Source organism: Thamnophis elegans, chromosome 14, assembly GCF_009769535.1.
Source record: "Thamnophis elegans isolate rThaEle1 chromosome 14, rThaEle1.pri, whole genome shotgun sequence".
Lineage (NCBI taxonomy): Eukaryota > Metazoa > Chordata > Lepidosauria > Squamata > Colubridae > Thamnophis > Thamnophis elegans.
Genome location: NC_045554.1, coordinates 28,614,493 through 28,627,269, shown reverse-complemented (window position 1 = coordinate 28,627,269; position 12,777 = coordinate 28,614,493). Strand labels below are relative to the sequence as shown.

At 41.5% G+C, this 12,777-nt stretch overlaps 1 protein-coding gene across 2 annotated transcripts in view; it reads right to left on the bottom strand.

Annotated features, from left to right (window-relative positions):
- The window catches only part of NUP93 (nucleoporin 93), a 144,982-nt gene that overhangs the window by 34,087 nt on the left and 98,118 nt on the right, over positions 1–12,777 (bottom strand). For both annotated transcript variants that reach the window (XM_032231363.1, XM_032231362.1), the window contains exon 5: positions 5,985–6,113. In XM_032231363.1, coding sequence (XP_032087254.1) covers positions 5,985–6,113 — 129 coding nt within the window. The remainder of the gene's footprint in view (positions 1–5,984; positions 6,114–12,777) is intronic.

Here is a 12,777-nt window from a genome sequence, read left to right as displayed (position 1 = left end):
AGACAAAAAGGCTGCTCAATCATTGGTTTCAATAGAAGAGAATATTTGTATCTCAGGGTTGAACTGTGGGGTCTTGGGAGCTCCCAGAGCTTTGTGGTTTTCTTGCAGACGTTTCATGTCCATACTAGATTATGTCATCAGTGCAACAGGTAATGATCCACTGATGTGGTAACCCATTTTGGACGCTGATTACCTGGCTTACTTTTTTCTCTAAGCACCTCCCAATTTTTTTTTAAAAAAACCCAGAATTCTGCAGCATAAAATCATGCTTTTTTTTTTAACTTTACATAATTGGGTGGTCAGTAGCCAGTCAGAAATCCTGGTTCCTTCAGAAACGCTAATTCTTTATAACTTCTAAGATGTTACTTCTCTGCTCAAACAAACCCCACATATGTCATCCCATTTAGAAATTTCTTCCTTTTTAAAAGAAAATCTATATCATCAGATACAAAAAAAGTATGCAAGTTTTAAAGATAATAAGAGGGAAGGTTTGTTGGTTATATTTGCTGCCTTGAGTTATTTGTAAAAATAATAAAGGAGAGAGAAAGAGAGGGAGGGAGGGAAAAGAAAAAGAGGGAGAGAAGAAAGAAAGAAAGAAAGAAAGAAAGAAAGAAAGAAGGAAGGAAGGAAGGAAGGAAGGAAGGAAGGAAGGAAGGAAGGAAGAAGAGGGCAGAGAGGCAGGGAAGGTAAGGGAAAGTAAGGAAGGAGAGAGAGAGAGAGAGAAAGAAAGAAAGAAAGAAAGAAAGAAAGAAAGAAAGAAAGAAAGAAAGGGAAGCCTTGGCTGAATATATCTATGTTTCTGAGGATGGAAAAAAAACCCATAAGACTCATTTTTAGAATACAAAACAAAATACTGAGCAATGCAAGGCAAAATGGGGCTTTGGGGCACCTAAGAGGTGCTGTCTGCCCATCCTTAAAGCAACCTCTTCTTTTTTCTAAGATCACATGTTTGCCCTCCACACCTGCAGCACAATCCTGGCAAAATGCACGCTTGGTTCCAGGAGCTTGCAGATGGGCGCGAGGGGAAAACCGACTGAAAAGAAGCCCAAATCAGAGAGCGCTTTCCATTCTATTGAAAAAGCGTCGGGAAGCTGCCTCCCAAAAGTCACCCAGGTGTCCCCTGCTCAGGTGCGCCTGTGTGTTTCAGCGATGCGCCATGATTGAGCACGACAAACCGGATGAAACTCGGTATCGGCATCTCAAGGGGGGGAGGGGGGAGGCGTTCCCCAGCCTTCTATCAATCTCTCAGAGGCATGGCAAAAAGCTTGCGGCACGGTAAAAATAGCCATGCCATTTGGTTTTTGCACGAGTAACCAGAACGGCAGTGTTCAATAAATCATGACAGCCGAAAGTCCAATGGGTTTAGAAACGAGGATTTTTTTTTTGTTTTTTTGTGGCACGTTATGTTGCCCTGATTGGCTTTTATACTGCAAATTGAGAGAGAATTCAAAAAAGCAGAAAACCTCGCCAGCCGGAATGCAGCTGCCTTTCCCTTCTTAAGCTTCACTTGTTGCAAACGGCAAGCACCAAAGCGTGCATTATTCATGCAAGCAATCCACGGGCTACAGTTGTGCCGGGGGGCGGGGGTGATCCACCCACTGCAAGTTATAGACCACGTCTATGGAGATTCTCAGTCTTCCAGCCCATGGTTGTCCCAAAGGTGCTTTTTTCAGGAGGCAACTGGACTTTCTGGTTTTTCTTTGAAGTCGTTTCGCTTCTCATCTGAGAAGCTTCTTCAGCTCTGACTGGATGGTGGGGAAATGGAAGGATTTATACTCCTTGCAGACATCTGGTCATTTGGGTCCTTTTAGAGGGTCGTTGAGGCCACTTGGAGATTTGTCTGTGTCCTCAGGGTTACCTGAGTGGTGCTCCTGGTTCCTGCAGTCTGCAATTTTTCTGGAAATCCGTTCATACTCCCGCACTATTCAAAAGATTTTCATCCCAAAGTGCATTGCACAATGTCTATGGAGATTCTCAGTCCTCCAGGCCATGGTTGTCCCAAAGGTGCTTTTTTTTTCAAAAGTCCATTTGCCCCCTGAAAAAGCACCTTTAGGTTGGACATGAGTGGAAATAGCACCACCAAGTACCCTCTTTCGCTTGACCGCACTCCAAAGGGGCAGGGAGACCGGAGACATCGTCTTCTGGGGAAATCAGGGGTTGCTCCCTAGCTGATGAAACAGGATAAATTGCAGCTGTGCTTTTCCAAGCAGCCCTCAACTTACAACAAGTTCATTTAGCGACCGTTCGAAGTTACAACAGCACTGGGGAAAAAGTGACTTAGGACTGTTGTTCATACTGACAACCATCCTAGCATCCCTATGGATCCCGTGATTGAACTACAAATGCTTGGCAACTCGTATTAATGACGGTGTCCGGTCACTTTTTGTGACCTTCTGACCAGTGAAGTCAATGGGAAATTCACTTAACAACCATGCTACTAACCCAACAACTGCAGGGATCCAGTCAACAACGTGGCAAGGAAGGTCGTAAAAATGGGGCAAGAGTTTACTCAACAGCTGTCTTGCTTAGCGACAGAAATGTTGGGCTCCATTGTGTCCGTATTACGAAAAAAAAAAGGATAGAAGAGGGCAAACTAAGAAGACGATCGGAGGGAAGTGAAACCAGCAGATCTGAGAAGTGGATTCTTGATCTGTGCATTATTAGACTGCGCAGTTAAGTTAAAAAAAGTCTCGGGTATTTTTTTTCCTTTTAACCAGCTAGTATGCCCTTCTGTTTAGGGAGCTGTGCAAACTTCAAGAGGAGGCAAGATCTGTAGGTTGCTTTCTTTGAACTACAAAGACCATCTTGGTAATTGACTTGATGTAAGGGTAATGTGTGGGGTATTTAAAAAAAAAAAAAACAACCTTCCAAAGCTTGGAAATTGGCTCCCTTGTTGACCTGCCTCCTGCGGCATTTGGATCCGCGCTTTTCTGCTGATTTTTCCCAATCCGAGGTATCAATTAAAGCCCTATTATATTTGAAGGTTAAGAAACCTTTCTCTCTCTCTCTCTCCTTCTCTCTTTCTGCAATGGAGAAATTAAACAACCGGCTTTTAACGCAGCAGATGCACTTCCAACCTCCTGGGCCTTCTGACTCTGAAGCCGAGAACAAAACATCCCATCAAGGGTTTCTAAATGCTCTCACAGCGACACACCAAATATCGTAGCGGGGCACCAGCATGAGAGAATGAAAGAGGAGAGAATGACAGATCGGTGTTTCAATCTCTTTAGCCATTTGGGGGAGTCGAAACAGAGCGGGATTCCGTGATGCTATTTCCACCCGTCCCCTTTCTCTGAGATTCTGAAAACGCCTTCCGACCTGGCAGGGGAGCTTTGAATATTTGGTCACAAGCAACAAGTTTGACCCGCTCAGAAAGAAGTTCCGAATCGTAGGATTTTTGAAAGGAAAGTTAAAACCTTAGTTCACAAAACCCCAGAAGCAGCTGAAAGCTTTCCAAAATAGCTTGCCAAATCCATTAAGCTCTGCCACTGCAGAGCAGTAAGAGATCCTATCTATTTTCCAGTACCATTACTTGAAAAAGGAAGGGGAAAAAAACTGGACGTTCGCTGTGGCTGTAACAGTGAGTCCTCAGCACGGCAATTGCCAAGTGAGGCACACTTCCAGGAACCATAAAGAAAATGTTTCCATGATTTAAAAAAAGAAAAAAAGACTTGTAGGAAGGGGGGGGAGAAATCCGGCAACTCGCTGAGACGTTCGATTGTTACTATTTTGAAGACTCTTAAGCCAATTCCCGCAAGCAAGCAGAAAAAGGAACAAAAACGTTTCTAATGAAGAACATTTTAAATAGAAAATAGAGATGGGGAAATATATAGCTTGAAAAACTATAACTAGGGATATGGACACTGTGATTCTGGGCACGGCAGAGGTAATAATAATAATGAGGAGGAGGAGGAGGAGAAGCAGCAGCAGTAGTCAATGGTATTTGTAATGCATTTTTGAATGTTCACTTCACTGAATTTCATGCTTAATGAATAAAATAAATAATTATAATACTGGCAGCAACCCGTATCTGCAAAAAACTGCGCTACTCAGAACATCTTATATTTTAAGAAGGCACTTGGTTGATACCTAGGACGCTGGCAGCAACACGTATCAACCATTAGCACCAGTCACTAGTATTTGTGATGCATTTTTGAATGTTCAGTTGGCTGATTTCCATGTTTCATGAACAAAATATATAATAATGATGAAGAAGAAGAAGAAGAGGAGGAAGAAGAAGAAGAAGAAGAAGAAGAAGAAGAAGAAGAAGAAGAAGAAGAAGAAGAAGAAGAAGAAGAAGAAGAAGAAGAAGAAGAAGAAGAAGAAGCCAGAGTCGAAGAAAAAGAACTAGAAAAAATAATGAAATATCACGACTTGGCCATCAAAACTACACGATTATGGATGAAGCATGTAACAGTAATACCCATTGTCATCGGGGAACTTGGTACCACGTCCAAGAATTTTACAAAACATCAATAAATTGCAGCTTCCTGCAATAACACTGCAGAACTGCAAAAAACTGCGCTACTAGAAACATCATACAGTATATTTTAGGAATGTACTTGGTTGATACCTAGGACGTGGGCAGCAACCCTATCAACCATTAGCACCAATCAATGGTATTTGTGGTGCATTTTTGAATGTTCAGTTGGCTGTGTTTCATGTTTTATGAATGAAGTATATATAATAATATACAAAGCATACATCAACAAATTGCAGGTTCCTGCAATAACCCCAGCGCGGAACTGCAAAAAACTGCGCTGCTCGGAACATTGTATATTTTAAGAAGGTACTTGGTTGATACCTAGGATGCTGGCAGTGGTATTTGTGATGCATTTTTGAATGTTCAGTTGACTGAGTTTCATGTTTAATGAATAAAATATACAAAGCCAGAATTGAGAAGACGGCAATAGGCAGTAAGTGCCGCCTATGCAAAGAAGCTGAAGAAACAGTGGACCACCTGGTAAGCTGCTGCAAGAAGATTGCACAAACTGTCTCCAAGCAGCGGCATGACAAAGTAGCAACAACGGTGCATTGGAAGATCTGCAAGAAATATCATTTGCCTTTAATCAAGAACTGGTGGGACCATAAAATAGAGAATGTCATAACAAATGAAGAAGTTAAATTGCTCTGGGACTTCAGAATCCAGACAGACAAGCACCTGCCTCATAACACCCCAGACTTAACAGTTGTCGATAAGAAAGACCAAACAGTCTGGACAGTGGATGAGGCAGTGCCTGGAGACAGCAGAATAGAACAGAAGTATAGGAGAAGATAACAAAATACAAAGATGTACAAATAGAAATAGAATGACTATGGCAAAGCAAGCAAGGGTAGGACCAATAGTAATAGGCGCCTTAGGTGCAGTCCCAAAACAACTGGAGCACCAATTGAACCCCATAGGCATTGACAAATTGGCCATCAGTCAACTGCAGAAGGCGGCCTTACTTGGAACTGCTTCCATCCTGCGACGATATCTGTAACACCATCAAACATCCACATTTCCCTATCCCAGGTCCTTGGTAAGGTAGACAAAAATGCCAAATCCAGACTAAACATCTGGCTGACTGTATGATGATGATGATAATGATGATGTTGTCTAGGGGCAATGGATACAAAGATTTTTTTTGAACTGCAGGAGCAGAGAATAGAGAATAAGAGATTCAAAAGCTGGGAAATAGTTACTGGCTTCTCTCAAGCCGAGTCTTAGGCCACAGAAAAATAAAGAAAACTGCAAAATAAATCACGAAAAAATAGGCTCCATGTTAGCAGTGGCAGAATTCAGCTTTTCTCTCAACGTACAGTTCTGAGTTGCTCGGAGAACAAGTAATTTAATTATTTTATTGCAAGGGAGGATAAACAAAGCTTACACATTTTAAAAATTGCTTTTTTTGAAACGAACAAACCTGAAGTCAAACAAATAGCTGGTTAATTCACGTCAACAATTTTAAGAAAGCAACTGCTCCAGACTCTCCCCCAAATACCTCATTTTCCTGGGTGAAATCCAGAGTGTCTTCTCCGGATGCCAGCAGCGTATGAAGAATCCGTTGCTTCACTTGTTCCCACTCGACCAACATTGATTCTCGATGATATTCTTCTGCCATGGCAAAGGTCTGGGAAGAAATGGATAAAGAGAAAAGAACAAGACATCATCCCAACTTCAATGAAAGCCTCGTAGTTAGAAAGAAGCTGTAAAATGCTTCAATTTATCATCCGCCAAGGAGCTCAAAGAATAATCTGGGCTGGCTACTGGATGTCTATGGAGGTTCTCATTTAGTTTAGTTTAGTTTATAGTCATTGCACCTTGTACAACGAAATTGAATGCCATATTCAGTGTATATTATGACTCTAAAAATAAAAACACAAATACACATCTTTCACATGCTATACAATTGAAATTGAAAACCCCTGATATTAAGATTCTACACCATGGAATTCAATATAGTTACTTCCCTGGGATAGAAGCTGTTTTTCAGCCTATTTGCCCTTGTTTTTATTGTCCTGTACCGTCTGCCAGATGGTAATAGTTCAAAAAAAAAGGGTGCCCAGGATGAGATGGATCTTTAAGAACATTTAGAACTTTCTTAAGGCATCAGGAGCTATAAAGCTCTTCCAAAGAGGGGAGAGGGCAACCCATGATCCTCTGGGCAATGTGTTGACCCTCTGGAGCACTCTCCTATCTGCCACTGTGCAATTGGCAAACCATACGCAGGTGCAGTAAGTTAAAATACTCTTTACGGTGCAGCGGTAGAAGGGCACCAGCAGTTTTGCATTCAGTTGTTGTTTCCTGAGAAGTCTCAGATCGTATCATCTCTGCTGGGCCCTTTTGACCAGGGCTGCAATGTGAGTTGCCCCCAGGTAAGGTCCATTCAGGAAAAGGTTGTCCCAAAGGTGTTTTTATTTTATATATTTAAAAAAATTCCATATGAGCTGAGACTGGCCCTGCAGTCAAACTACAGCTCATGTCCTCTTAAACTGCACCTTCTATATAGAGATCCATCTCATAACCCTTCACCTGACAAAATACCTGGGAAAAACCACCAATCTTTTTTATGTACAATTGCTTTTATCAGATCAGTCCAATGTAATTCTTTTCGAATGTAGTCCAATGTGGCTATACTTGACTGAAAAAATAGGCAGTTTTTGACCGCCCTCTGCCAATCTACCAACTCATTATTAAATATTATCTTGTCTTTTGTTGTTGTTGTTTTATTTTATTTTGAGTGTTTCTAAGTTGCAAAGGTGGTCTGTGGTGGTGATAAAATTGCTACTACTCTGATTTTATTTAAAAGGCTACTGGACTTTTTAGTTTTTCTTTAGGATATTTCGCCTCTTGTTCAAGAAGCTTCTTCCATTCTAACTAACTGGTGAGGGATGAAATGAAATTCCCCCCATTAGTTGAAACTGAATAAGTTTCTTAGATGAGAAAGCCCAGTTGCCTTTAGAATAAAAGCAGCTTTGAGACCAGGTACTGGAGACTAAGTTTCCAGTTTCCCAAATGTGCTTATCTTCTCCATAATTCCAAACCTCAGTGCCCATCAATTCCAACACAGCATAAAAATCTCTCTCTCTCTCTCTCTCTCCCCCTCCCTCCCTCTCCCCCCCCACACACACATTTGGTGGAGGGTGAAATCCAAGGTAATAATTTTATAAGCATGATGGAAATGTTTTATGCTGTGTTTATGTTTTTGTAAATTTTCACGGGTGTAGGTATGTTGATCTTGTATGTATGTATGTATGTATGTATGCATGCATGTATTTGTTTTCATACATACATACATACATACATACATACATACATGCGAAATGACCATCAGATCATTAGTATTTCATATACAGTATATTAACACGCTCTGATGCTTAGACATTCTACTTCCCCTCCCCATCTGAAAAGAACTCTGTTCCAACTGCCAGGTGCCTCACATTCTGTTACCTCAGTTCAAACTGGCAGACATTCCCTTTATTCAGGAGCGGTCTGGGGCTCCTTATAGTACTAAAAGTCAGTACCTTATCAAAATATCTATACCTTCCACCTTCTGGACTCAAGGTAGCAGGAGGGTTATTCCCTTATGTGTTTCAATCACCAATTCTCACTGAGCCAATGGATTGAACTAGAGTGAACCAGATTTCTCCTGCAACATAGTTTTGCAACAAAGCACGGTGTCAGGGCTGCTTCACTTAATAACCAAGAAAGAAACCACTCAACTCCATTTTGCAGAATTAAGAGTACTTTTACTGGTTATAAGTAAATAGAAGCTAAGCAAAGCTGGATCTGAGCAAAAGCGCGCGCAAGCATAGATATCAATACATGACCCATTCCCCTCCCCTTGGTAACCCCAGCTCATAGTCCAATCCAATATCTCCACAGTTGTTATGTGGGAGACATCTTCAAAAATTATCATCAGGTTGGTATGCTGGACAGTTGGCCTTGGCGGGAAACTCCTCTCCCTGCCACATGCGCAATAGATGGTGAGAACACTCCCAATTAACAGTCCTCCTGTACATATTTCCCACACCCAAATACCATGCTCCCCCTCCCCATTTCAATGGCAGCCGAAAAGCAAGCAGCAAAACAGAGGCTGACACACGGGTATCCAGCTATTTTTTTCTATAAATAAGAACTACAGAAGATTCTAAATGCATTTTCCCCTAAGCTTTCATGGATTAAAACTTTTTCCAGTAACCAAAGTTCTTGGACTCAGATGCTTTCAAACCGCAAAAAGTAGAATTACGCTAATTGTGTTTTTGTTTTTTCTCATAATTTATTCATTTTCTTAAAAATCATGTTTGGTTTAGGAAATCCAAAGTGGGAGGACAATTTTTGGGCAATTAATGGGATGGAAAGACAAAAGAGAGATTCAAGAGATTCTGCAGGATGGAAAAAAATATACCACCCTCAAGTGTGGAGAATTGAGCCCCCATTTTAAACTTCTGCCAGAAGTCTATGCTCATTTATTTCACATCAATCAACTCTCAGAGAGACAGCAGCTCTGGGGAGGGGAGGGGCGGTGGTCTCTCTCCTCACTGGCTGCCTAATCTTTTATGCTGAAGAACGAAGGCAGGATGAATCCTTGTTCATTTCATATAAAGCAAGTAAGCTAAATGAAACCAATTTTACAGAATACAGAATAACAGAGTTGGAAGGGACATTGCCCAAGCAGGAGATCCTATATTATTTTAGACAATTGGTTGTCCAGTCCCTTCTTAAAAGCCTCCAGTGTTGGGAGCACCTACAACTTTTGGAGGCAAGCTGTTCTACAGATTAATTGTTCTAACTGACAGCAAATTTCTCCTTAGTTCTATATTGCTCTCTCCTTGATTAGTTTCCACCCATTGCTTCTTGTCTTGCCTTCAAGTGCTTTAGAAAATAAGTTGACCCCCCCTTTTCTTTGTGGCAGCCCCTCAGATACTGGTAGACTGCTATCATGTCACCCCTGCTCCTTCTTTTCAATAGACTAAAGGCAAAGGTTCCCCTCGCACATGCTCTATCTGCTAGTCGTTCCCGACTCTAGAGGCCGGTGCTCATCTCCGTTTCAAAGCCGAAGGGCCAGCACTGTCCAAAGATGTCTCTGTGGTTATGTGGCCCGCATGACTCAACGTCAAAGGCGCACAGAATGCTGTTATCTTCCCACCAAAGGTGATCCCTATTTTTCTCCTTGCATTTTTTATGTGCTTTCGAACTGCTAGGTTGGCAGAAGCTGGGACAAGCAACGGGAGCTCACTTCGCTACGTGGCGCTAGGGATTCGAACCGCTAAACTGCTGACCTTTCTGATTGACAAGCTCAACGTCTTAACCAGTGAGTCATCGCGTCCCTTATAGTCATTAGATTAGAAATACCCAATTCCTGCAACTGTTTTTCATGTTTTAGCCTCCAGTCCCCTAATCATCTTCTAGTCCAACTCTCTGCTCAGGCAGGAAATCCTATACCATTTCAGACAAATCTCTTCTTAAAAGCCTCCAGTGGTGGAACATTCACAACATCTAGAGGCAAGTTGTTCCACTGATTAATTGTTCTCACGGTTAGGAAGTTTCTCCTTTAGTGCCAGGTTGTTTCTTTCCTTGATTAGTTTTCGTCCTTTTCTTCTTGTCCTGCCTTCAGTTCCCTTGGAATGTAAGTTGACCCCTTCTTCTGTGTGGCAACCTCTCAAACATTGGAAGGTTGCTATCATGGAAGCCCTAGTCCTTCTTTTCACTACCTTGGACGGTTCACCAACAAAAGGGCGAACGACAAAACCGCGCCCGACTAAACCGCGTTGCTGATGTCATCAACAGGGCGACAACAGCGCGGAGACAGAAGCACGCTGTAAATCCTAAACCTAAACTTAACCCCTAACCCTAAACCTAACCCTAACCCTAAACCTAACCCTAAACCTAACCCTTAACCTAACCCTAAACCTAACCCTTAACCTAACTCTAAACCTAACCCTTAACCTAACCCTAACCCTAACCCTATACCTAACCCTAAACCTAACCCTTACCTTAAGTTAAATCGGCTTTCTTTCTCCGCGCTATTTAAAGCGCCCTTCTTTCTCCGCGCTGGCTGTTGTCGCCGCGTTGATGACATCAGCGACGTGGTTTAGTCGGGTGCGGTTTTGTCGTTCGCCCTTTTGTCGGGTCACAACCTTGGACAAACCCAATTCCTACAACCGTTTTTCATATGTTTTAAAAACCCCCCCTCTCTCCGGCCGGCAGTCATCTTTGTATTCAGAAGGTAGTCCTCAATTTAATGATCACAAAGTAGTCTGGAATGTCAGTTGTCAATCATTATAGTATAAGGCACCACATGAAACGACTTGAATTTATTACCATTTTTTAAAAGGTTGCAAAGCACATTGCTGTGGCCATTAAGCAAATCCACTGAGCTGCGGTGGCGCAGGGGTTAGAATGCAATATTGCAGGCTAATTCTGCTTGAGTGCCAGCTGCTGGCAGTTCGATTCTCACCAGGCTCAAGGTTGACTCAGCCTTCCGTCCTTCCAAGGTGGGTAAAATGAGGACCCAGATTGTGGGGGGCAAATAGGCTGACTTTGTAAACTGCTTAGAGGGAGCTATAAAGCACTGTGAAGCCGTATATAAGTCTAACTGCTATTGCTATCCAATGGGTGTTTTTGTCATTTGCAGTCAGAAAATGGCAAAAAAAAATATTATTTTTTGCCAATTGCGATCTTGTGGCTGCAGGATTCTGCAATCAATTGTAAATGCCAGCAAAATACTTTAGAAATTTGACATCATTTTCTTCTGGGTTTCTTTAAATTTCCAATTCAGCCATTCTCGTGAATGTTCAAGTCTATAGTCCTAGGAAGTCTTCAAAAATGATCTCATTTCTCCATATGTTTAAAATTTGTATTATACATTATTTCCACACTTATTTGAAATGCAATTTATGGAATGAGGTTATCTAAAACAAAGTATCTACTTTTTTACTTGGTTTATACCTACTGGATGCCTTTTGTGTTCCAAATATTATGAATTATGAGTAAAAGACTCGATACTGTTTCAGATTTTGTCTATCTAAACTGCCACTGAAATGTTACTTATGTGGCATTCTTTACCTGATTTTAGACGTTTAATAATTAGGCAAACAATGAAAGATGTTTGTGCAGATACTAAAAAACAAAGGAACAGAATACTGATCAAATTCAGCAATTATCACCTTTTCCAAACAGCATTATCTCTTTCAAAATGTTTTTTTTTCATTATTGACTAATAAAATTCCATTGTGCCAATGTGCTCATTATGTTTTTAGTAAAAGATGTAGATTTCAGTGTTGACATCCAAATTTAAAAATGAAGTGAGAGTTAAGGCACCTAATCTCTTTTGGAAAATTCAACATAAACTAAAAAGTAGAATGGGGATGGGGAGAAGAGGAGAGGAGAGACAAGACGAGACGAGACGAGAAGAGAAAAGAAGAGAAGTGTTTTCTAGTCCAACCCCCTGCTCAAACAGGAGACCCTACCATTCCAGAGAAGTGGCTGTCCAGTCTCTTCTTGATAACCTCCAGTGAACCCACAACTTCTGAAGGCAACTTCTCTTCCACTGGTTGTTCTCACAATTAACCAGTTTCTCCTTAATTCTAGATTGCTTCTCTCCTTAATTAGTTTTTAACCATTGTTTCTTGTCCTACCCTCTGGTGCTTTGGAAAATAAGTTGACAACCCCCACCCACCCCCTTTCTTTGGGGCAGCCCAAGTAGTTTGCCAATGAATCAATGTTCTCTTTCTGCTCATCATAAAACCTTATATCCTTTGTAACTTTAGTTGTGGGCATGAATCCAGAATAGTGCCCACTCATATATCAGCAATATATCTATGTTGCTTAACGTGACACACGTCAAGGTAAATGAATGACTGGTTTGACCTCTATTTGGAAGAGTCCCAAGTCACTGGCAATGAGATGCAACATGCAAAATATAGGCAGTCCATGACTTACAATTGTTTAGGGACCATTAGAAACTGAAAAAAAGGGATTTATAGCCATTGCAGCATTCCAAATTTTGACGCTTGGCAACTGGCATGTGCTTATGACGGTTGCAGTGTCCAAGGATGATGTGATCACCATTTGGTAACCTGCCCAGCTGGTTTCTGAGAAGCAAAGTCAATATGGGAAGTTGGATTCACTTAATGACATGATTCACCTAACAACTGCAGTGATTTGCTTAACTGTGACAAAAAGGTTGTGAAATGGGATGCAGCTCCTTTAACAGCTCTGAAAAAAGTGACTTGTGAATGTTTTTCACAGTAGTAGCATCCCTGGGACCACATCGCAGCAACTGTGAGAGG